This window comes from Notolabrus celidotus, chromosome 20 (genome assembly GCF_009762535.1).
Source record: "Notolabrus celidotus isolate fNotCel1 chromosome 20, fNotCel1.pri, whole genome shotgun sequence".
Classification (NCBI taxonomy): Eukaryota; Metazoa; Chordata; class Actinopteri; order Labriformes; family Labridae; genus Notolabrus; species Notolabrus celidotus.
Genome location: NC_048291.1, coordinates 20,942,962 through 20,966,478, shown reverse-complemented (window position 1 = coordinate 20,966,478; position 23,517 = coordinate 20,942,962). Strand labels below are relative to the sequence as shown.

General features: G+C 40.6%; 1 protein-coding gene across 3 annotated transcripts; it reads left to right on the top strand.

Annotated features, from left to right (window-relative positions):
* Positions 1–5,351: 5,351 nt before the first annotated feature.
* Positions 5,352–22,904, top strand: mrtfbb (myocardin related transcription factor Bb). 3 transcript variants are annotated; one of them, XM_034711572.1, is made up of 14 exons: positions 5,352–6,115; positions 9,803–9,868; positions 14,381–14,436; positions 14,521–14,596; positions 14,780–14,986; positions 15,455–15,624; positions 16,013–16,147; positions 17,013–17,257; positions 18,708–18,840; positions 18,953–19,792; positions 20,703–20,813; positions 21,337–21,468; positions 21,567–21,627; positions 21,712–22,904. In XM_034711572.1, the coding sequence occupies exons 1-14, from the start codon at positions 6,016–6,018 to the stop codon at positions 22,161–22,163; spliced, it is 2,784 nt and encodes a 927-aa protein (XP_034567463.1). In that variant the 5' UTR covers positions 5,352–6,015; the 3' UTR covers positions 22,164–22,904. The 3 variants fall into 3 exon arrangements, with proteins under 3 accessions (XP_034567463.1, XP_034567465.1, XP_034567464.1); XM_034711574.1 differs by having other exon boundaries at positions 5,353–6,100; positions 14,825–14,986; XM_034711573.1 differs by having other exon boundaries at positions 5,353–6,115; positions 14,825–14,986.
* Positions 22,905–23,517: the final 613 nt, after the last annotated feature.

Genomic DNA, 23,517 nt, shown 5'->3' with positions numbered 1-23,517 from the left:
GTGCAATGTTTGGCTCTGTGTCACAGAAACTACTCATCCCACTGTCACTGTGTTTCAGATTTCACATGAACGCATAGTCTAAATATTTTACAGTACATTAAGTAGATCATACAGTGTGATATACAGTAGATGGACAAATATACAATTCTAATAAATCAACAACAACATCTCTCAGAGTAACACTGAGTTACCTTGAGAACGTGATATCTCTATTTTCCCATGCATTACTTTGTATGGAATAATCATATCTATGTTTTTACCCTCAATAAACAGCCATAGCAGACACACACACATAGACAAACAATATATGCTACAGTAAACATTATTAATATATATGAAACCTCTCCCAGCAGAAACACAGATACTGTTTCATCTACGTCACTATGAGGGTCCAGAGGATGTGTCTCTGCTTCCTCAAGTAGTCTGAAACTGGTGAGTGAATCCAAACAGGGTCTAAAACAGTGACTAGAGTCTCAGACTTTGGTCGCATTCACTGTATTTCTGACCATTTTAGAGCAAGAAAAACTTTTCTGAGCGCTTTGTTTTTGCAGTAAAGTTAGGAATTGGATCAGAACTGTTTTTGGAAGCTAGTATAATTACAGCAGTTAAGTGTTTTTTCTTGGGAACATCATGTATTATCAGCAAAGCACTCTTTCCTTATTACGTCACTGAGATCCTTTGCTTTGAATCAACATAACTTAAATTCATAGACTTATTTTGACTTGATACTTTCATACAGCTTTAAATAGAGGTTTACTGATTATGACGAAGGTTTGGGAACTCATGAAGTTAATGTATTAGCTTGCGTTTTGGAGAAGATCCCCACCTAAACAATACCTTTATCACCATGTCTACTTATACATAGTCATCTAACTGTACATCCTCTCTTCCCTTCCTCTCCTTCATTCACCCTCCTTCCTCATCCCTTCCGAGTCAACTCTGTGTTTCCTTCTTCCATGTCTTTGTCCAATTATTGGTCTGGATTGGGCCAAGATCAGCTTGAGCAGAAAACCTCCTGGGACAGAACCCCCATCCTGAGTCTTCCTCTTTCAGACCATTATTACATCCTCCAAGACCAGCATTACACACAACATCCTTCCTCCATTTTCATCACTCATCACAACATATATTCATCAGCCTCTACATATATAATCCTGAATTTCCATTAAATACTTCATTTATTTGTATATTTGTTTATTTCGGCAGGGACAGTGTACAGCCATTTAGCTGTACCAGAGTTAGCTATTAGCTAATTTACATATGTAGTCCCTGGGTAGGAGACAAAGACAATGCCTCTGTTAAAGAGAAACAGCTACACAACAATACATAACCACTATACACAACATGGGTATCTTCACATTGAAATGAAAAGTATGTTCTCAGGAGCCTCAGGATAAAACTGAAAAAGCATTACCAACAAACACTTTTTTTCTGGCTCTCTTAAAAAACTATTTTTGTCCCTTGTCTTGTATTTTGTCTATTTATGGATGAGAAAGAATATATTAGTGACCCGCAAAACAAGCTTTACTCTTTTTTCACATTGAACCCGTATCGTTTGGTGTGTTTGCTTGTGTTGGTTTATTCCAAGCAGTCCAAAATAGTTGTGTGTCATATCAATGCTATTTAAAGCAGATTAACACCAAAACCAAAGTCCTGCAATCAGGCTCTCTTGGAGAGTAAACAACCAAAACCGCCAGGGGGGGTCACAACTGTGTGGTTTACATGAATAAACATAAGAAAAAGACAAGTATGTGAATTTAGAAACATATCAAATGTTAAGCTAATACTTAATCCTGTCCTAACAGAGAGTGGTGTGCCCCCTGGGGTCAATTATGAGTCCCAACCAACAAACAAGTGTGGAAAGTACTCATTTATAGTGTGACAGACTATAAGTGGAAAGATACTGAGAGGATTACAGCAGATGTCCAAGTCCAGTCACTTATTGGTAACATTAAACATGGGGAGATACTACAGGACTTAATGGATCCAGTATGTTTCAGAACAGCTAAAATAGTTTTTTCTTATAATAAAGTAGAACAAAATTAGAAAGGGAAGTGAGACTGTTGAGCTGCCTTGACTGTGATGAAAACTTAAACCAACTTTGAGGGACCAAAACAGCGGTCTCAGCAGTATGCACAATAAGTAAAATTAGAAGTATAATGAGTTTTCAGACTAGAGAGAATTTAGATTTGTTTTAGATATTTGCAGTTGAGAAGAAATACAACACTTGAAAGCCTTAAATCAGGGACGTCAAACTCATTTCATTTCAGGGGTCACATACAGCCCAAGTTGATGTGAAGAGGGCCGGACCAGTAAAATCATAACATGATAACCTATGAATAATGAAAACTCCAAATGTTCCTCTTTGTTTTAGCGCAAAAAAGTACAAGTACATTCTGAAAATGTTCACATTTAATGAACTATCTTTCTACAAAAAGAGCTGTTGTATTTTTGTCATAATGAGTCTCATAGTGGGCCGAATATTTTCCTCTTTAACCCTGAAACCTGCTGCCAACACACCAAACACACAGGTTTCCCAGTCACCTGACACAGACTGTAATGTTAACATCAAAAGAACAGAGATTATAATAATGAAGATGGTAAAGTTGATTATTCTGGACCCCTCAGCTCCAGCATGAACAGTTTGCTTGCTGGACAGTGTTGTATGCAGGGGTGTAGTGCTAGTGTTAGTAGTTAGTGGATCATTTTAGTGCTCTAAAAAGTCTTTATTAATCTCATCCAGATTATGCAAACAGCAAGTAATCTATTTTCTTACTTTGGATAAAAAGTCCTGAAAAAAAGCGCCATGGCAGGTGCGCTCCGTCAGCACTATGATTTTATGCGACCCCCAGAGAACAAATTTAAAATAGTACAGTTCTCTGTAATTTTTTCACTTTACAAAGTCTTTCCTCGGGCCGGTTTTGGCCCACGGGCCTTATGTTTGACACCACTGCCTTAAATGGACTGCTGGATGTAATGATACTGACACATAGTGGTAAGAAATTCAAGGGAGACTCAGTGCTTACAACTCTTTAAGAGATTGTAAAGCCTCCTCAGCTATGTACATTAAGGCTAAGTGGGAGAGGGAACTTAATATTAAAATTACAACAGTGGAATGGCTCAACGTGTGAAACAACATAGAGGGAAGATAAATCTTACTTGCTACTACATCGGTAAAAAATTAACAAACAAGCATGATGGTGGTTATATTGGAATAGCAAGATCAATCATACGCACATCATTTAGGACAACCAGAAACAACACCCAGTCTGTGAAAATGTTCATGATACAGTTAATAAAAAGCGATATGCAATACTTAATGAATGTAAAGATATGTACCTTTGAATTATAAGTGATTGTGTCACTGTGACTTAGAGTAAAAGAAAATGTTTTAGTAGGAAGTGGGGAGAATGGGTGATTTATGCCACAGTGTGAGATAGTAATGGGCTTAGTGATACATAAAATGCATGATACTGGATCTATATACTCCATTCTTTAAAGAGGTGGTATTGTGCTCTTTCCATATTTTACAAATATTAAGTTAAAGTGTTGGATATCAATACTAAACGTGGGTAAAGTTCCAAATTGTGAGGTTTATGTTTGTTGGAGTAATCCCAGGATGAGACCACAGGCTGCTCGGAACAGGTTGTTCAACAAGGCATACCAGGACTAAGGAGATATTTGCTCAAATCATGACATCACTTTATTGGTATTCTCCTTAACAAGACATAAACAATGTAACACTTACCTGTGCTTTTTTTTGTTTGTTTTAAGTTACATTTTTAGGCATTTTCGCCTAAAGCAAGGCAGACAGGAAATGCACGGAGCAGAAAATGAGGGAAGACATGCAGTAAATGGTCATTGATGGGAGTCGAACCAGCGCCTCTGCACCTGGGATGCGCAGCCAAACTTCCAGGCCAACAGCAACCAACTCACCTGTTCTTTTTTTACTGGGGATCTTTTGTCCCTTTCCAAACTTTGCAGGTCAGAATTGGGCTCCAGTTCATATGGCCATGTTTCATAGTTTGTCTTTTGAACAGAGAAACAAAGATTAACTCACTAACAATGAATTTGCAGCATTGCAACAGTGGAGGAGGTTTCTGGAGTGCTTCAAAGTGCCTTAAAGAGACAGTAGCTGAAATTAGCTTTTCAGACCTAGGCTGGAATGAGTTTTTTAAAGCCAACAATATTTTTTTGAACTACTAACAAAGCGAGTAACCACTACATCAGAGTGGAAAAAAACATAACTTCTGTTTCTATCTCGTCTTCATCATCAGCATGTGGTTGAGTTGCAGGTTTATTTATTTAAGAGTCAATGCAGACACAAAAGAGAGTGGAGCCACTAATGTAATATTTTCTCTTGGTCAGAACAAAGTGAACAGCTGTTACAATACAAAAAAACTTCCCATAGTTGTTGGAACACTTCAGACATCGATGGGAATTTACAGAACTTGATCTTCCTACGCAGCTCAAACATGCATCATGAATGAAACACTGCTTAGTGACAGTGAACTCGTATGTTTTCACTTTAGTCTTAAGTGAGTGATTATGAAGTGAACAGAGAACTAGAAACAGCTGGCCGGTGGGGAGCAGATGGATGTAATACTGTAATGAGGGTAATAATCACTAAGCTGAAATGGCTATTTATAACAGTCAGTGCAGTGTCTTTGTTGCACTACTAGACACATGTTGAATTTCAAACTCTACTTTCTCTAATGAAGTGGTGAGTCTCGTTTTTTTTTAGCATATTTTGGTTTGAATAAAACACATCTTGAGTTGATAAAAGCTACCTTGTGGTTTGAGACAGGAGATTAGACTTTGAAATTGTTGCTGAAGATGAGAAACAGTACTGTTGAGGCTTTGATTATGGGAGCAAGCAGGTGTGTAAGGCATTCATAAAATCGTTGTTTAGCTTCTGTAGCCAACTCTTACAAAATGTGGAAAGAATTTCGTTTTTTTGTTTCTTTACAAACACTATAACACAAGAAAAATAGTTTTATTTTCTACAATCCATATGCTCCAGCTCCTCTTATGGTTTTACTTGACATTGTTCAATACTAGCAATGTGTCATTGTAACACCTTGTTCCTGATTTCAGTGATGTTTGGCTTTATCAATCAATTGTTTGCTTTGTCTGATGCAATTTTTGGGATCCCAAAAGTCATAAATATAGCAAAATATTTTCTAACAAGTCATCCTAGAGCCACAGCAAAACACAGAACTCCCTACATTTGATGTAGTTTCCATCATTCTCACTTCTGGGCCATGTGTCTAGTCACTAAAAGTATCTGTATACAACTGTAAGCAGCTTATATCTGCTCCTTGTTGTCATCTTCCAAAAATCTTCACACACATCGTCTGCATATAGTTAAATGTTTAAGTAGAATGTCATGCTTTTGATTGTTGTCTTTAAATACGTTATTAGAAGTTTAGGTGAACCAAAGCCAAGTTAAAATTGACACATATCAATGATAACAGTAAAAAAAACAGTAAAAAACAGCATTGAAAATGTTAACGACTCTGTGAAAACTCTTAACTAATAATGAAAAAATGTTTTTGTTAGATAACCTTGTGTTTCCCAAAAGACCCAGTGTGTTTGTGTTTGTCTTTATTATTTAGTGCTACAAAAATTTCTGCTGCAAAAAAAAACTCTGAAACTGTTTCTCACAGAGAATTGCCAACAGCTTGTTTTGATCAACTTTACATTGGTAACCAGTAAAAGATTTGCTCCCCCGCTGTGGATAAATGTCAACAGTTCCTGTGGGTTTTGAGTCGTAGTTTGATGAGTCCTCTGACCTAGCGAGGGTTAACATGAGCAGTGCTGTGTTCCCTCCTCCTGCCTGACATTGACTGAACACACACATACACACACGCTTTCCCCGTTGAGGCAAGCACACAGCCTGAGAGGAGAGGAGGGACTGTTTGCAACCCTTGGAGCCAGCTGTCGTTCGCTCAGAGCTGGGTCTTTACTTTCCTCCCCTGGACTCCCCTCGTCCTCTACTTGCCTCATCCCTCCATGGGACTCCAGACCTGGCCGCCCAGCAAACCACCTCTGTCCTCTATGGCCTGCCTTGATGTGGAGACCCCTTCCATCTGCAGGGGTAAATTCAAACCAGGTGCTTTTATTTTGTTCTGTCTAACATTTACGCACTTTCCTGTCTTGTTTGATTATCTTTTGTGAAGTTTTGTTGACTCTGGTTGATGTGAGCAGCAGTAGTGGGGGGTTGTAGTGACGTAGATGCAGCCCTAACAGGAAATGACAGGGTAACACTGAAGCTCATCAGCATGATTCCTGCCAAAGAGATTACAGACACATTACTCATTCATTTATTCTGTCAACACTTTGTTTGTGTTGGAACACTTGTATGATGTCTCTTTAGAATAAATTCATACCTGTGATGTAGGCACACACAATAAGCTTCATACAACTGAAGTACAAAACAAACAGGCTGCTGATCAAGGTTCTAGTATTTTGCATTATTCAAACTTGGTTGACTTTGTTTACAACTTTTTTTTTGACGAGATCTTTAGTAATATGGAGTCTAGCTGTCTTAAAGTGATAAGGAATGAATCCCAAGCTGCTAACAGAAGCATGTTGAGACTTTTTGACCGGGGTGCCATGAAGTATGTGGACACATATACAAATGAATAGCATTTAACCAAAATGTTCCCATCCCATCCCTAACCCCTTTTGTGGACATGGCCCTTGGTGCTAGTGTGAGAAACTATGGTAGATGACTAACTTTTGAAAGCAGATTTTTTGTCACCAAATATGTTGATTGAGATCTTTTTTTTTTTTCAAAAGAGTATAGGAACACAACTGAGTAGCATGTAGAAACCAGTTAATGGCTATGGACCACTTTCTTAATACATGAAAAAGTTTGTATTACTACAAAACCACCAAAACTACCCAAAATGTAGTCAGTCAAAATTAGTTAAAAATGAAAAATATAAAGAGGCAGTCTCACCCAATGACAGCTGGGATAGCCCCCAGCATAGTAAAACTCAAATGTCAAGCTCGTTTTCTATCGGATATGTCTACATTGATTTCCTTTAGGGCCTTCATGCAATATGTAAATGTGTAAAAAATGTGGACGTCACTTAATTATTATTTATGACCTGACTAAATATAACTGCTTAACCAGTCTTGTAAAAGTCTGCTGGCTAAGAGTTGGAGGAAACGCCCACGCATGTGGAAGCTACCTCATGTGTTTTCTCATCACTTTAAACCTAGCCTTTACATAGCTCCTTAAACTGTGGGAAAATATAATCTACAGTTCAAGGAGCTGACATGGTAACAAATGAGCTTTGCATCAGATGGTCTCAACCCATGTCAGCATTTTACGTTATTGTCAGTCATTAGATAAACTGTTTTACACTCACTGCCTTTAAAAGACAACATATGTACATTTCTCAGTACTAAAATCATCTGGTAAATGTGAACCTTTGAAAATAACTAGTTGTTTTTCTAGTGTCTTACAGTAGCAAACAAAAAAGTTATTCATGGCTTAGGGCCTGCACTGACGGCATTGTTTGTGCTGGTGACACCTATTTTTTATACAAAACCAATCTAGTTTAGCATTTTCAGCACTCAAAATCCTTAGTGCAAATGATACCCTTGGCATCAGCTTTTGGAACACTGCCATGCTCATCAATGTTACTTCTCCCTCAATGACCATCAAAATCCAAAAGAGGTCGGACTTCTCGTATCAACTTTGTCAGCCACTATGGCAAAGGTCCCTGTGGAGGTGAAACTACCACTATTGTTTTTTTGGAAGTACAATTTTCAGATCTAGAAATGCTGCCGATATTACAACTACAATTGTATCAATTGATTTTACATTTTGTTTTTATAGTTCCATTAAATAAAAGAAAATATGAAGCATACAGAGCAATTTTAAAACAGACCTAACTGTCACTACTAAGAGGAGCAGAGGTGCAGTGGGACAAATTTTATAGCCTAGCAACAACAAGCGCCAGTGAGAAGCACTCTAAAGTTGTGGTTGTGGATGCTGCAAAAAATGCCATTAGTGGACACATGCCCTTACTCGTCTCCAGTAATAGGAGCCTCAATCTTTTCTAAAATGAGATTGTGTTTGGAGTATGGGATATACATCAAAGTAAGCTCAATGAAGTGTTAGTCTGTTTCTAAACTTATTCAGCTTTGTTTGGACAAGAACTATCTGTAGTCACGCCAAACAGCTTTTTGGTACTGTTTCCAAAAAGTTAAATTCTGATGGGAGACCTCCAGGGATGATTTGCTGAGAACAACATGGGTCTGAGATTAGAGATTACATCAGTGGGCAGGGATTTCAGACAACCCCCCCCCCCTCTCTCTCTCCCTCCCCAACCTCTGTTTATGCTCTGCTGGTGAGCAGGAGAGCGGAGCCAGTTTGCATCACAAGGAGGTTAGCCAGGGTTCAGAGTAAGCACAAGATGACATCAAGTGAGGAGGACCCCAGGCATGAGGTGTACCCCCAAAACTGGTGCTCATATTAAACCCTGAAGGGCAGCTTTTGATGTTACTGGTATAAAGTTGTGTCCACTTAATGTTCTTTCCTATTGCATTTTTCCCCAAGTCACTAAGGATCTGAATATAGAGACGAAGTAATGCCCATTTCTCACAATCTCCTGGTTTGATCTCTCAGACTGACCACAAACACCCCCCTGGCCCGGGTTTCTAATAGGAAACACAGCAGGCAGGGCAGGCACAGTGTGTTCTCTGGGCTGCTCTGAAGTAGACGCTGCCTCCCACCCTTTCGCTTCAGCACTTGTCACTCTGCGTTCCCTTGCCCACCAGTGGAAGCCCCGTGAATGTCCCCTCGTCTCTTCATACAACCCAAGATCCCACCCCCTTAACTACCCCCAAATTTCATAGTTCCCAGGCCTTGTTCTCACAGCTGCCCAGTTTATTTTTGCTAGAGTGAGTCACAGAGGCCTGTTCAGACGCAGCGCCTTTCCCAGGAGGGTCGAGCAGGTCTGTGTTGTGTGTATGAGTGTGTGTTTGTGAGTGAGTGGGAGTAGCTGTTTCCCCTGAGCCATTTAGTAAGTCTAGCTAAGGCGGCTTTGCTCCACTACAGTTGGGACAATGTGGGCCCAATGTACTTCACAATGCTGCCTAATTTGTGATAGTAACCAATTACCAACTCTTTTCAGACTGTTTGATTTCATGCAGCGTTATCCTGCTGAAGTAACACATCCACGCTCACTTGTTTATTCATGTTTAAACTGAGATCTTGCCACAGTTTATGTTGATGGGAAAATAAAACCAACAATCTTCCCAGTACTGCACGTAGGGCTTGCAGGACGGACTCAAAGGGGGAGGATTTTACAAAGCGTGTCACTGCTGAAACCATTTATATAAACATTAAACTTTAAAACTTTAAGATTCACAGGGCTTTTGCTATCTTGGGTTTTGCACCCCTTTAGACCTATTTTTACTTCCTCTTTGTCTGTTTTTATTCCAACTGCAGCAATTTGTTTCATGCCTTTATTTATTTGCATCCCGTGCAGATACACTGACTCTCACTGAGACAGTTTTCAGCATGTTATGTTGCTCTGTTTGAGAGTAACCATCGTAAAACTTGTGGCACCTTAAAAACCCAAATAAAACCACACAGGAAGTGAATAGGATGTCTGTGGTGGTGACCAGGGTTTACTGTGAGGTGGCGTATTGATTGCGAAATAATAAGTGCTTTGTTTTGTTAAACGTCTGGCATGATGGTTCATGGTTGACTCAGCAGACTTGGCTCTGACCAGTAAAGCTCAACTCTGACCTCTGTGTCTCTTCTGCACTCTCACAGTCCTCCAGCTCTGTCTGCAGCAGAGGAGGACTCGAGAGCAGCTTGTGGAGCAAGGCATCATGCCACGTGAGTATTCACATCCCACATTAACAAACACAAGTTATGCTTAAAAAGTGACCAGGGTTGATGGATAAAGCACATACAGAATTAGACAGAATAAGACATTTCATAAAGAAAAGTACTAACATGGTTCGTTGTTTTTTTTCTCTCAAAACCTCCTTACACAATCTTTAATCTTTCATTCCTTTTTTCTACATAAAATAAAAAATCAAACAACATTTTTATTAACATTTTACTAAAAAAAATCTTCATTGGGATTTGGACTGCTTTGGAGACTTTGCTGTGCCATTATTTTATTCTCTTATTTGATTTTTTCTATATTTTCTATATTTTCTTTATTTTATATATTCATATATGTTCTATATTTTCATATGTTCTATATTTTCATATGTTCTATATTTTTTCTATATTTTCTATATTTTTCATTTCTGATCATTTTAATCTTTAATCTTTTGTTGTTGTTTTTCTTCCAACATTGTTTTATTTCCTTTCATTTGTCATCCTCATATTTCTCTTTTATAGTCTTTTAGTTTCTTTCTTATTTGTAAAGAACTTTGTTACCCTGTTTTGAAAAGTGCTATATAAATGAAGATTTTTATTAAAAATGTTACATGTGCAAGAAACCTACAAACAATATTAAATTTCCATTCATATGCACGCACATACTACATAAGCCTTGGGGACTCATTTTGAGTTTAGTGTCTTGCGCGAAGATGCTTTGGTATGTGACTGCAGGAGCTGGGCTCGAACCACGAATCTTTGATAGAGAGATGACCAACTGCGCCACAGCCGCCTCCAATCTAGGGTCACCTGCAAGCCATTAAGCACCAGGTTGTCCACAAACATCCAGTCAGTGATAGACAAAATCATCTATTCCCCGAAATAAACATAGTTATGCTGAACTCTAAGGGTTAATATAATCCAAATGAATGAGTTATAAAAAATGCTATCAACAGCGGTTATGAATAAAGACATAAACTCTCCAAACCTGTGTTTGCACCAGGGTGTAAACATGATTAGTTCAGCAGCTGGCCTCAAGTGGACACACATGCAACCGTACTTATTTGCACTTTTGCATTGGCTTCATTTTTTAACACCAGAGGTTGCCGCTGTAATGAAAGTGTTTGTCTGCACATAATTAAACAGATTAACTCTATAAAGTTACTCAAGCTGTAATGATGCACAGAACTCCTTAAAACGTCCACAATTTTTAGGGTGGGCTTGCCGGTTTGATTGCATACAATTGAAATTTTCACCCTGACTATCAATCAATCACTCTTTAATTATGTAGAGCCAAATCACAACAAACGTTATCTCAAGATGCTTTACAAACAGAGCAGGTCTAGACTGTACTCTATGATAAATTATTCACAAAGATCCAACATTAAGACAGGATGAGATCCAGTCCCATCTTACAGGCAGGACTCATCTTAATCCACCATGAGCAGAGCACTTTTCAGCATTAAGCAAGTTACGATGGCAACTTCATTTTAACAGGCAGAAACCTCAAACAGAACCAGACTCATTTTAGACAGCCATCTGCCTTGACCGAGTTGAGGTTGGAAAGAGGGATGGAGGGAGATGAAGAGAGAGAGAGAGAGAGAGAGAGAGAGAGAGAGAGAGAGAGAGAGAGAGAGAGAGAGAGAGAGAGAGAGAGATGATAGTGTTGAGACAGATCGTACTATCCTGGACTTAATCCTGCTAGCCCCTCGATAAAATATTCACATGAAGTTCGGGGGGGGGGGGGGTCCCTGTGAGAGAGCAGCAGGAAATGTATGGGAAAATTCTCTGCTAGTGAGTGGGAAGGGGTGATGACATTTATATTATATTACCAAACCCTGAGGAGTGTCACATAACTAAAAACATCCCATGTTGAAGAAGAAGAATCAGTTTTATTGACTGATAAAAATGCAAAAACTGTCAGCGTCTGTCTCTGTTGCAGCGTCTGCCATCATGTTGTAAATATTACACTGTGGCTTTTGCCTTATGATGTCATGTCCTGCCTACAGAGACTTACCTCTCTTCCCCCTGCTACCCACCCCCTCTTCCAATAGGGCTCCACACTGTAAGGGATGTGTGGACATGCAACTTCATGACATTTCAGGGCAGAACTCCATCTAGAAAAATATCTAGAAACTTTTAGGAGCTCTGCCCCTGAAGTTGCCTGTACATGGAAGAGGCTTTATTGTCTTATAATTTGACTCATGTTGACATAGCAAATGATTTAAAGATCTAAAACAGATAAACTGTCAAGCAGCACATGACTACCAAAGCACAGAGACACTCAGCAGCTCTTCATCTAAACTAGTCAGCCTTTGATGTGACAAAAGTGGGACCGACTTAGCCCCCCCTCTTACACCTCATAAAAGATGAGTCAAATTTGAGACAGAATCAAGCTGATAGTTAGAAAGGTAGACAAAGAAAACGCCAAAGCTCTTCCTATTCATCCCATTCTCCTTAGAGAATCCTCCCGCGGTCATGCTTTCAGCTCCTCTCTGGCTCCACACAGGCCCATGAGTCAGCGACTGAGCCTTCACAGGAGGTCAGTCATCCCCTCTGTGGCCTGCTCACAAACCTCCCAGGCCATTCTCTGCTGCTCCCACACTTTCAGGCTTAAGCTAGGTATGCAGTGGGATTTAGGTGATGAGCAGGAATGTTTTGCTTTGCTCTGCTGTCACACCCCCCTCCCCTTCAGGTCTGTGAGTCCTTAAAGCAAACAGCGCTCGTCATAGCAGAGGTGACTGGTCAGTGAGCCAGACTCTTGTGTAGAGCTGAGTGAGTTTATTCTGCAAGATCAAAGTAAATCCACACTGAGCAATTTCACTGCTTGAGTCAGTCAAGCTGGCACTTCCTGTTTGACTCTCATGAGTTCCTGCTTAATAACGCTACACTCATGCAGAACAACAAGGACCAAAACACTCAAGCATGGTGGGAGAAATAAACAACACAGCACTTGTTTTTGTCCTCTTCACATAAATAAGGCGGAACATTTTTATTGTGCTTCTAATCATTGTGGGTGACTGGTCAGAATTAAACACAAATCTTTTTTTTTTTTTTGCTCTTCACATAAATGAATACAGTTAGAGTTATACTAAAAAATATCTGTCATGTTTTTCACTGATGCTATTTGAAACCAACCTTTTTGCCACAGTGTCAACAGGCAGAGTTAAAATATGCTGGACTCATACTCTCCAATTATGTTTGAATTGAGTTTGTGATCAGGTTACTGGCTTTGTTTTTGAGAATTAATCACTAATCAGCTGTTAATGTGTTTTGACCAATCAGAATCAAGTACTCAACACAGCCTAGTAATACACCATAGACTGTATAAAACGGTGTAGTAGCAGTGACATCACCCATTGGTATCTGAAGCAGAGTTTAAAGTCCATTAGTAAAGTGGCGGAGCTGAGGGGGACCTTTAGCCGCAATGCTATCAGCATTAGTGTGCCCTCCTGTCATTTAAGTCAGCTGTGCCCCTAATTATGTTAAACTCATAACTTTAATGTCTTCAAAACTAATGAGTTATGAAGAAAAAAACACCCCTCTTCCCTCCACAGTGTGTGTAAATAGAAAAATAGTTATTCAGTAAAGACAGGCTTTTTTGAATGGGTGTATATGTGGCTTCCAGAGCCTTTGCAGCCAGCCTCCAGTGGACACTTGAGGAACTGCTGTTTTTGGCACTTCCGGATTGGCTTCATATTTTTACGCCAGAGGTTTCCGTTTTTAATAAACTTGGAGCGGCTGTGGCTCAGTGGTAGTGGAGGGTTTGTGGTTGGATCCCAGGTCCTGCTGATGTGTCCTTTTTTTGTCCTGGTGGTGGCGGCTGGGGCTCAGTGGGTAGAGTCAGTCGTCTCTCAATCGGAAGATTGGTGGTTCGATCCCAGCTCCTGCAGTTACATGTCGAGGTGTCCTTGAGCAAGACACTGAACCCCAAATGGCTCCTGCTGACACAATACCGATGGTCCCTTACAATATAGCAGCCTCAATCATCAGTGAGTGAATGTGGTGTGAATGGGTGAATGTGATGAGAAGTGTGAAAGCGCTTTGAATGGTCAGAAAGACTAGAAAAGAGCTTTAAAAGTACAAGTCCGTTTACCATTCATTATTTGACTTCTATTTACCCTAACACTAACCTGGTAGCATAGCCAGTGGTGTGTAAATTAGTTTGAATGGGATTTGTTAATACTAATAGGCATTGAACATAGAATCTTCTGCCATCAATGTTGAAAGGTTGTGTGAACTGATGACAAGGACATGCAGCGTAAGAGCGCTTTGAGTGGCCAGAAAAGAGAGCTATTAAAGTGCATTCCATTCAGTCCATTTACCACATGTAAACATCCAGCAGTGTACTCAGGAATGAAGCCTTGTACTTCTCAGGAAACATTTGATAACTTCAAACAGTGCCTCCATTAAATTATGTTTACAGTCAAAATATTGTGCAGCTCACATTATTCTCCACATGTTGTTTCAGTTTATGACCTAAAACCTTTTGTGTTTTACTGATTCACCTTTTCACAGCTCTGAAGACACCTGCGGCCTTTCATGAAAAGATTCGCAGCCTGGAGAGAGCAAGGGTAAGACATCAGTTTAAGATCATCATGATGAAGCTTATTCGCCTTAGATCGTGCTCATTACCAAACAATCCTCTATATTTACAGACTGGGAACTTCTTAAAACACAAGCTCTGCAGCAGACCTGAGCGCTCTGAGCTGGTCCGAATGCACATCCTACAAGGTAAATCTTCTTGTGTGTTCCTGACTAGATAAGAGAAATAAGTAAGGTGCTTATTCATCTAATGAGACTTATTTCCTGTATAAATTTGTTCAAATAAGTTAGAGCCAGATACATTTATGAGGTTGGCGTTAGTTTGTGAGGTCCAGCAGAGCCTTCAGTGAATCACTCTGACAAAACTGTTAGGAGGCTGGCCGGATCACAACTGGGGATCCTCTGTGTGTTTATCAGAGACGCAAGCAGAACCCTCCCTGCAGGCCACACAGATGAAGCTGAAGAAAGCCAGACTGGCAGATGATCTCAACGAGAAGATCGCCCAGCGGCCTGGACCAATGGAGCTGGTGGAGATGAACATCCTGCCTGTTGAGTCAGCTGCGGAAGAGGTTATTAATGGTATATACTCATCGACACTATTACACCCTCATCTTAAGCAGGCTTGAGACAGTGCTCTTTGTTTGTTTGACCCACTTTGGGGCAACTTTCACAGCCAACAGTGCAACTTCACAGTATTGTATCAAACCAGTATTGAAGGCACATGCTAATACAGTACTGAGTCCAGATGTGGAAGACCAGTGCTTTCACATACAGTAGGTGATATTTTAGCACCATCATTATATAAAAATCTGACTTTTTTTCAATGTGTTCTTTGGGCTTAGGACAGTACTTAAAATGGAAAAAGAATAAGTCACTTTACAGCATATGGCATGCTGGAGGCCACTTTTTGATCTGCGAAAACATGCTAAAACTTGTTCTGCTTTTTTCTTGTAAATTGAATAACACCCCAGTATGTTAAAAAAAAGTCTCGAATGATACATTATTTTAAGAAACAAGCTGAACACCTGCTTGATGTACTTCACAAAGGTGATAAGACGAACAAGCAACCAGACATTTACAGCTTTGACGAGGACAGCAGTGATGCTCCATCACCCAAACAGCCTGCTAGCCAACAATCTCCCGACTGCACCTCTCCAAGAGAGTCTGAGGGGACTGAGTCACCTTTGAATTCTTCTCAGGTGAAGTCTCCTGTACAGGTAAATCAATACCATTAACCTTTCATATTTATAGAACCAGACAAACTAGCCCTCTAGTGACAAGTAGTTCAATCACACAGATTTTAAGGTTAAACACCTGTTTTAATATTCAAGAAACAGGCTGAGAACTGAAAATGAAAATGTTTAATCTAAACTTTTTCAGTAAACGTTTTTTTCTGTATTAGCCCAAATTGTTCTGTGTGTACCCTATTTTTGATATAGTGGAACATTTTGTTCTCATTCCTCTCATTTTAAAGAGTTTATGAATCTGTTTTAGTTATATTAGTGCTTATCTCCTCTCGCACGGGATGATGCGGAACAGGCGTGGCGGCTTCAGTGTTCTTACTGAATGGATCATGTGGATTCTCTCTGTCTCTGTTTTTCTTAGCCGGGCCCACCACCTGACTCACAGTCACGATTAGATTCAGTCGAGCCTGCCTCCACCAGCGAGCAACCAGTCTCTTCACCTCAGACGATCAACACTGTTGTTCCTGGTATCATGACAGGGCCTGTTCTTATGAAGGTGGGCTTCAGAGTTTCTATTTTAAGCTGCAAGTTTGACCAATACTTTTTTTAACATGGTGTGAGAGTATGATGATTTTAAATTTGTGAGATAAAATCAGCACTTAACCCTCTGTCACTCTGTTTTTTTGACCGCTTTACCTCACACTTTCCTTTGAGAATGTGCACGCAATGTGATATCAGAAATGGTTTGTCACACCACAAGAAACCACAGAATGAACTGCATGTTTGTAAGTGGACAAGTCCAATGCACCTCAAAGAACAAAATTGTTTAAAGCCATTTCACAAAAATCTTTAGTCAAAGTCTCTGCCAGCAACAATTTTTCTTTAATTCTGGTCCAATGAAAAGCTGGCTTTCCTTTTCCGGGCTGTCTAAGATGTAAGTCAAAATTCAAAGGATTGGGTTAAAAAAAAATCTTGAGCTGTTATCGTCTCCCAGCTGTCCTCTGGGAATAAGATGAACCCTCCCTTCCTTGGAAAGGCATAGAGGAATGAGGTTGACAAATTGGAGGGTGTGTGCTTGCTTGACCGAGCTTTGGTTTTTAGTTTCTCTGCAAGAACCCGCAGCTCTTATGCCAAGCCATTTTCATGTGTATCCTGCAACTGCAGGTGTAAAAACAATAGGCCCCCATTTCCACTACCCATTTCCTCATCCTGCAGTTCTCATCAGGTGTCAGAACACTGCTCTGCCTTAATGCTAATAGCTATCAAGATCGGGTAACCGCGCCAAGTCTGATCTGTTGGTACTGGCAATGCTTGACTGTACTACCTGATAAACTGGACTCAGATCAGTCACAGGGATCAAATATCCTCCAGATGGTACACTCTGGTTTAACATTCCCTTTTTTCTGTGTTGTGTTCTGCAGCAAAGCCTGCCCAAGTTCCCCAGTGAGAAAAGCCGCAGCAAAAGGAGCAGAGAGTCCAAGCCACGGGTGAAAAAGTTAAAGTACCACCAGTATATTCCTCCAGACCAGAAGCAGGAGCTCAATGAAATGCCGATGGACTCGGCTTATGCCCGGCTCCTGCAGCAGCAGCAGCAGTTTCTGCAGCTCCAGATCTTAAGCCAGCAGCAGCAGTACAATTATCCGACTGTCACTCCTGCAACACCAAAGTACGTCCCTGTTTAACCACATAGTCACTCCACACACAGCTAAAGATAGGACTGTCTCAACAAACTCTAAATGTAAAAGCTGATCACCATCAGTGATCTGATTTTTTTGATAGGGTTGCCCATCTGTGGTGAAGGTGCTTTTCCAACAAAGGTACCAGGATCTTTTAGCAGGAGCTTCTTTTCAAATAGTTAAATGGCTCTTGTGGCCCATTGTTATCTTGGTTGTTATCATTGAAGTCTGAAGCCCTGTGAAGGGACACCAGTGACATTTGCTCTACATCGCCAGACCAGTAGAAGGCAGTAAGAAAAAAACCAAGGCCATACAGCAAAGATGCTTTACTGCATTGCAAATGGATTAGTTGAATCAACACTTGGAAGGAGACAAGCGGTAGTGACAAAGCAGATTCAAAACGCCCTAATACTCAACTCAAAGCCAGGAGACGTGATTTAAAAGCCAAGGCACAGATCGACCGGTGTTTCGGTTTTAAGAGTGAGCCTGTTAACTTGCGACTTTTGGATGCATTCCACACAAATGGATTTAGATTATCATTGCATACATATCTGATGAGTGTATTTTGATATTTTAATAAAAAAAACAAACAAGGATACATTCCTGAGGACTCCTCAGTGTTTCAACAGCTATTGTACATCGATAACCACTGATACATTCATCTGAAGGTTGGCAGTTTAGAAGGTTACTCTTAATACTATAACACTCGGAGCTGACAGAGACACATTTATGCTATCAAGCTCAAAGAAAACTAATGTCACTTTATTAAATGAAGTGAATTGCAGATGTTTGTGATGTTAGTGTTGATGGCGGGGTTAATGTACAAACACTGCAGGTATTCGACCAATCAGCATTGCAGGCCCTGCCCCCTAAAGTTCCTGGACCTTTGGAAAGTACTACCCCCAGGGTAGTCAGGCAGGGACTTTTCAAGGGTAAGTTCCTAGGACAAGTTCCTGCTGTCAAAAAGCACCTTTACCTACCTGCCCATCACCACTGATCACATGTTAAAAGGTGTAATATTCCTGTTTGTACTTTTTTAACTTTAATGTCTCAGAGAAGCAACATTTAAATCTTAAAGATTTAATCCCAAAGATGTTTGTCAAAATGAGCAATTTAAAGCAGTAGCATAGGGAAATTTGCGACATTGAAATGCACACATTTGGCCAATGTAAGCACATAAGATTCTGAACACTACTGAAATGACGCTAAAGTAAAAGTTTTTCATTATTTTAGGTTTAAGATATTTAGATATTTACATCCAACAACTTCAAATAGTTCCGAATTAGTTTTAGACAAAGTAATGCACAGCTGCTATTTGTCTCGAATATTTCTTATTTCCTGCACCGACTCTTTGGATGAAAAATAAATAACAGTCCCCTTGATACTTAAGATCCCCTCTTTAATCTGTACTCCCTTTTCCCTCTCATCTCATTACAACAGACCAGCAACTGAAGTGCAAACCAGCTGCTCCACTGTTGTGAGTGGAAACTCTGCATCGACCCCCCTGCAGCCTCTGCACACTCAGACGAACCGCAAACTGGATCAATTACCAGTCAATCTGGATGAGATGAAGGTGACATGTTGCTGCCTCACACAGAGTCGCTATGTGTACCTCATGCACGTTGCAAAGAGAATAAGCTACATTTGAAGAAGTATTTATATTAATAATTTTTTTTTTTTAATAGGTTGCTGAGCTGAAAATGGAACTTAAGCTGAGATCCTTGCCTGTTTCTGGCACTAAGATAGATCTGATAGAGAGACTGAAGCTGTATCAGGAGAACTCAAACATCCAGACTGCTGCTGCTGCCATGGACACAACAGCTGGCCCAGCAGCCTTACAGTCTGACAACCCGAAATTAACCCCGCCTGTGTCACCGATAGCCTCCAGGGTGTCCACTCTGGGCATAGAGGACTGTAGCATTGCCACAAAGCTTTCAGACAATCCATCTCCAACACAAACTGCTCCTTGTGCAAACTCCCCACATAGAGCTCAACCAGAGGACTCACCCAACGTGATCAGGTCCTCTGAGAAGGACAAACGTCTCCATGAGAAGGAGCGCCAAATTGAGGAGCTGATGAGGAAGCTGGAGCGGGAGCAGAGGCTGGTAGAGGAGCTGAAGATGCAACTGGAGGTGGAGAAGAGGAGTCAGCAAGGAGATTCTCCACCTCAGCTCAGCCCTCTTGCTGCGAGCCAGGTCAAAGAAGAAAACAGGAGCCCATCAGGCTGCTGTCGCTCTCCTGGTGTGCCAGTGTTGATCAAGCAGGAGGAGGCTGCGGATCAGAGCCACTTAGCTCCTCAAAATCAATTTGTAATCAGCCACCAGAGTGAAACTCTGCAGCCAGTACAGGCTGAAGCTCAGGTCCTCCTGTCTGCATCTTTCCCTGCCAACAGCATGAAATTACACACTACTGTTAGCAGTGCAACCACAAGCCTCCTCCAGACCTCTGGACAGATGCCACAGAAAATAGAGGCCTCAGGAGCGTTACAACAGCCCTGCAGGACTCAGACTGAGCCTCTGACAAAGGTAAGACAACACAGTAGTTAATGCAAGGGCTGCTTCAGACTGTTTATTATTCAGTCATCACTTTCATTAATAATCATTCTTTAACAAACATCCTTTAAGTTGACGTGCATGCACCAAAAACAAATAATGCTGTATTATGTAATGTTCACAATATGTTGCATATCATACTACTTGCCCATCAAACATCAGTGACATTAGGGGGGAACATTTTTGAGGAAACCAATAAAATCAAGACCTCTGATCTATGAATATTCTGTGGTGTTATACATATCTTTTGTTTTACACGGTTTTATCATTTAGATGCAGAACTTCTACAGACCTGCAAACAAAAAGACACATGGAACACCGAAACTCTCTCTCTTTTTCCCTAATCCTGAATATTTTATCGAGGGGCTAGCAGGATTAAGTCCAGGATAGTACTATCTGTCTCACCACTATCATCTCTCTCTCTCTCTCTCTCTCTCTCTCTCTCTCTCTCTCTGTCTCGTTCATTCTCTATCTATCTCATTCCCTCATCGTCTCCGCTATCTCTCTTTTTCCCTCATCCTCTACCTCACACTCTCTTTTTCCCTCTTCTTTCTCTCGTTTTCCCTTGTCCTTTTCTTCCTCTCTTTTCCTCACATCCTCACCCCTTTCTCTCTCTGTTTTTCTCATCCTCTCCTCTATCATCTTCATTCTCTCTCTGTCGCCCTCATCCTCTTCTTTCTCTCTCTTTTCCCTCATCCTCTTCTTTCTCTCTCGGTTTCCCTCATCCTCTCCTCTACCTTTCTCTCTCCCCTTTTCTCTCATCCTTTTTGACGATGAGGATTGAGGAGATTGATAATATATATAATATAGTAGAAAATAGCCTCTTTGCACACCTATATTAAATATAATGTAAATAATGTTTCTATGCTTTATCTCTGCACAGACGTGGAGGATGGAAGCTGCAGATCAAAGCTTACTCAACACATTCCAAACCACTGGATGTCCCATGGGAGCTTCCTCGAGCCAAACTGCTTCTGTAGAACTTAAAGAAAAGGTAGAGGATGACACTTCAATCTCTTCTACTTTGCTTTATTAACCCTCTTGTTATGTTAATTTCTCTGGAACAGCAACAATGTTCCTGGGTCAATTTGACCCGGGGCATATTCAATTATCTAAATGTGTCAGAACCCCCAAAAATCCCAAAATATATTTTTTTAATCTAATTTTTAACTCCATTACTAACCATTTAAATCAAGATTTAGTCCATTGGTGTTCTTTAATTCTCACAGATCATGGTTCAATGAGGATAGCTCACTCATTTTTCACTAAAATTCATGTTTAAACTTTTTTTTAATATACATTGGAAAGCCCTAAATATATAAATACAATAGTTTTACATGACATAGATTTTTGTCTACTTTATTTTACTTTTTTTTTTTTTTTTTTATGAAGTGATGTTGATAAATAAAATGACACATGCTGCCCAGATTTTTATGCTGCATTTAGCTGGTTTGGAAGGGATATATTGCCTAAAATAGACTTTAAAAGGGTCAATTTGACCTTCATCTTGTTTTCAGAAAACTTCCTGCACCAGCCAGACGACTCTGATCATGCAGCAGCCAAAATTCACAAACCAACTGAAGTGCAAAGACCCGCCGCGCTATGAGGATGCAGTGAAACAGACACGTGGCATGCTAACAGCTATTCAGGTGAAGCACAAACACACAGTTTAGTACAACTTAGTAAATCTTTTTGGTTGTCACTGTAGTTTCTTAGACACTTGCTTTTGTTTTCTCTTTTCCTGCAGGGTCCCTCTGCAGCGAGCCAGCAGATGGATGACCTGTTTGACGTGCTGATCGAGAGTGGAGGTGAGGATTAATGCAACTTTACTTCTTCAGGGATCACAGAAAATCAGCTTATGATGTTGGGCTTCTCTGTGCTTGTTCTATCAGAGATCTCCCCGTTCATCAGACAGGATCCCCCCAGCCTGGACAAGCCTCATCCTGTGACAGCCAGCGTTACCACCCTTCCCATCAACACGGTTCTATCCCGCCCTCCGCCTGTGGTCCAAGTGGCCCAGCTGCCTGCGTCACCACTCAACACTACATCCACCAGCTTGGGAGCCCTGACCTCTGACCCCCAGCTGGAGACCCTCCTGGATGGCACGCTGGGCACCTCTGAAGCTGAACCACACACACTGAAGCTGATGGAGGAGCTACACTCATCTGTTGTCACCATGGAGCTGGACTTAAATGAAAACACCAACATGGAGAATATGGATTGGCTGGACCTTACCCTGTCTGTGCCAGCAGAGGTAGTCAACCCTTTGGACATGTCAGCACCAGTGGGCGTCTTTTCCTCTGACTTCCTGAACTCACATGAGCTGCACTTGAACTGGGAATGAAGGCTGTAGAGGTGAATTTTTGCACCATCCAGACCATTTCATATCAGACAAACTCGCTTTTTTATACAAGGGAGGACTTCTTCTGTTTCCTATGCTGAAAGATACAAGCTTCTGGAGGATGGGGCAGCTTTGTTTTGCTTGTTAAAACGCTCAGTAGTCAGTTTAGAAGTTGCTGCATTGCTTCTTTTGAGATCTTGTCACTCTGTGGTTAAACAGGGAGACTGGCATTAAGAAGGACTGGTACAGGGAGATAGAAGGGACAGTGGAAGTAGCTTTAAAAGTTATGTTTTCTGTCTCTTCTAATTTTATTGTTTTAATTTGTCATCTGATCTAAGTGAATGTTCAACCTTCTATGGCTGGTGGGAAATGACCAGGGAAACAGCTCCATCCCAGTGGAAGAACTGATGGAGAAACACTGTAAACCTGCGAGCTGTTTTATAGTTCAATAAGCCTCTTAGAGAGGTTATCACTTAAAGACTGTTACTGCTTAATATTCCCTGTGTATGTACATTTTGAAATAAGAACTTCAACTGAATCAGAAGTGTAAAAACTAATTTGAGGTCATGGATCGCAAAGAGTGGCCTCACTAAACCTGCCCCACCAACCAAATATTTACTAAAAGACAATACTCTTCCAACACTGCGTCATCTTTCAACGACCCCTCGCCATCTCCTGTATTCATCTATACACTGTGCACTGCATGTTTTTGTAAAACAAGTTCTCTCTTACAGTTTGAGGCAACCAGTTGTAGAGCAAGACTTTTTTGGGGGGATGGCCAAACTGATGCACTAACTTTTACAGGTGTGGCCAGGCATAGTGAACATCAGGGGCTTACCAAAAGCCTTCTAGGTCTATATCTGCTATTCACATCTACATTCACTTCTTATAGAAGAAAAATCCATAAATGTTATATTCTTGTAGGATTTTCAACTTTGAATGGAAACCCAACAGAGGGGCAACATTTTCATCTGCTGAACTTAATTCTTTAAGCTGCAAGCAGTCTGTTAAATACAATCCCAATAGTTGCTTTAAATATAAGTGCGGCCTTTGATGCAAATAGCCAATCATATTTTATGAGTTCAGGGTGGCCACTTGGGTGGCCATTCAGATTTCATGGGTCACGGCCACCCCTGGCCTCACCCCTGGCTCCCCCTGGTGGCAACTAGTTACACAACTAATTTGCTCTTCCTCTACAATACTCTATGCTAATGACCTATGAAAACTTGTTTAAAGAGCATCATTCAATGCTCTCAATAGCTTCCAAGCTGACTCTAAAGGGTCTAAATATGATTTCATATTCTCAGTCAGAAAATGCAAACACATGCACACTGCTGAACTTTGAAAATTACTGATG

Bases quoted from the DNA above. Each gene is read 5' to 3' on its own strand.
- mrtfbb (XM_034711572.1), top strand. From the start codon at position 6,016: ATGGGACTCCAGACCTGGCCGCCCAGCAAACCACCTCTGTCCTCTATG. The intron at 9,869-14,380 runs GTGAGTATTCAC...ACCTTTTCACAG, and splicing joins GGAGCAAGGCATCATGCCAC to CTCTGAAGACACCTGCGGCC. The intron at 14,987-15,454 runs GTATATACTCAT...TACTTCACAAAG, and splicing joins TGCGGAAGAGGTTATTAATG to GTGATAAGACGAACAAGCAA.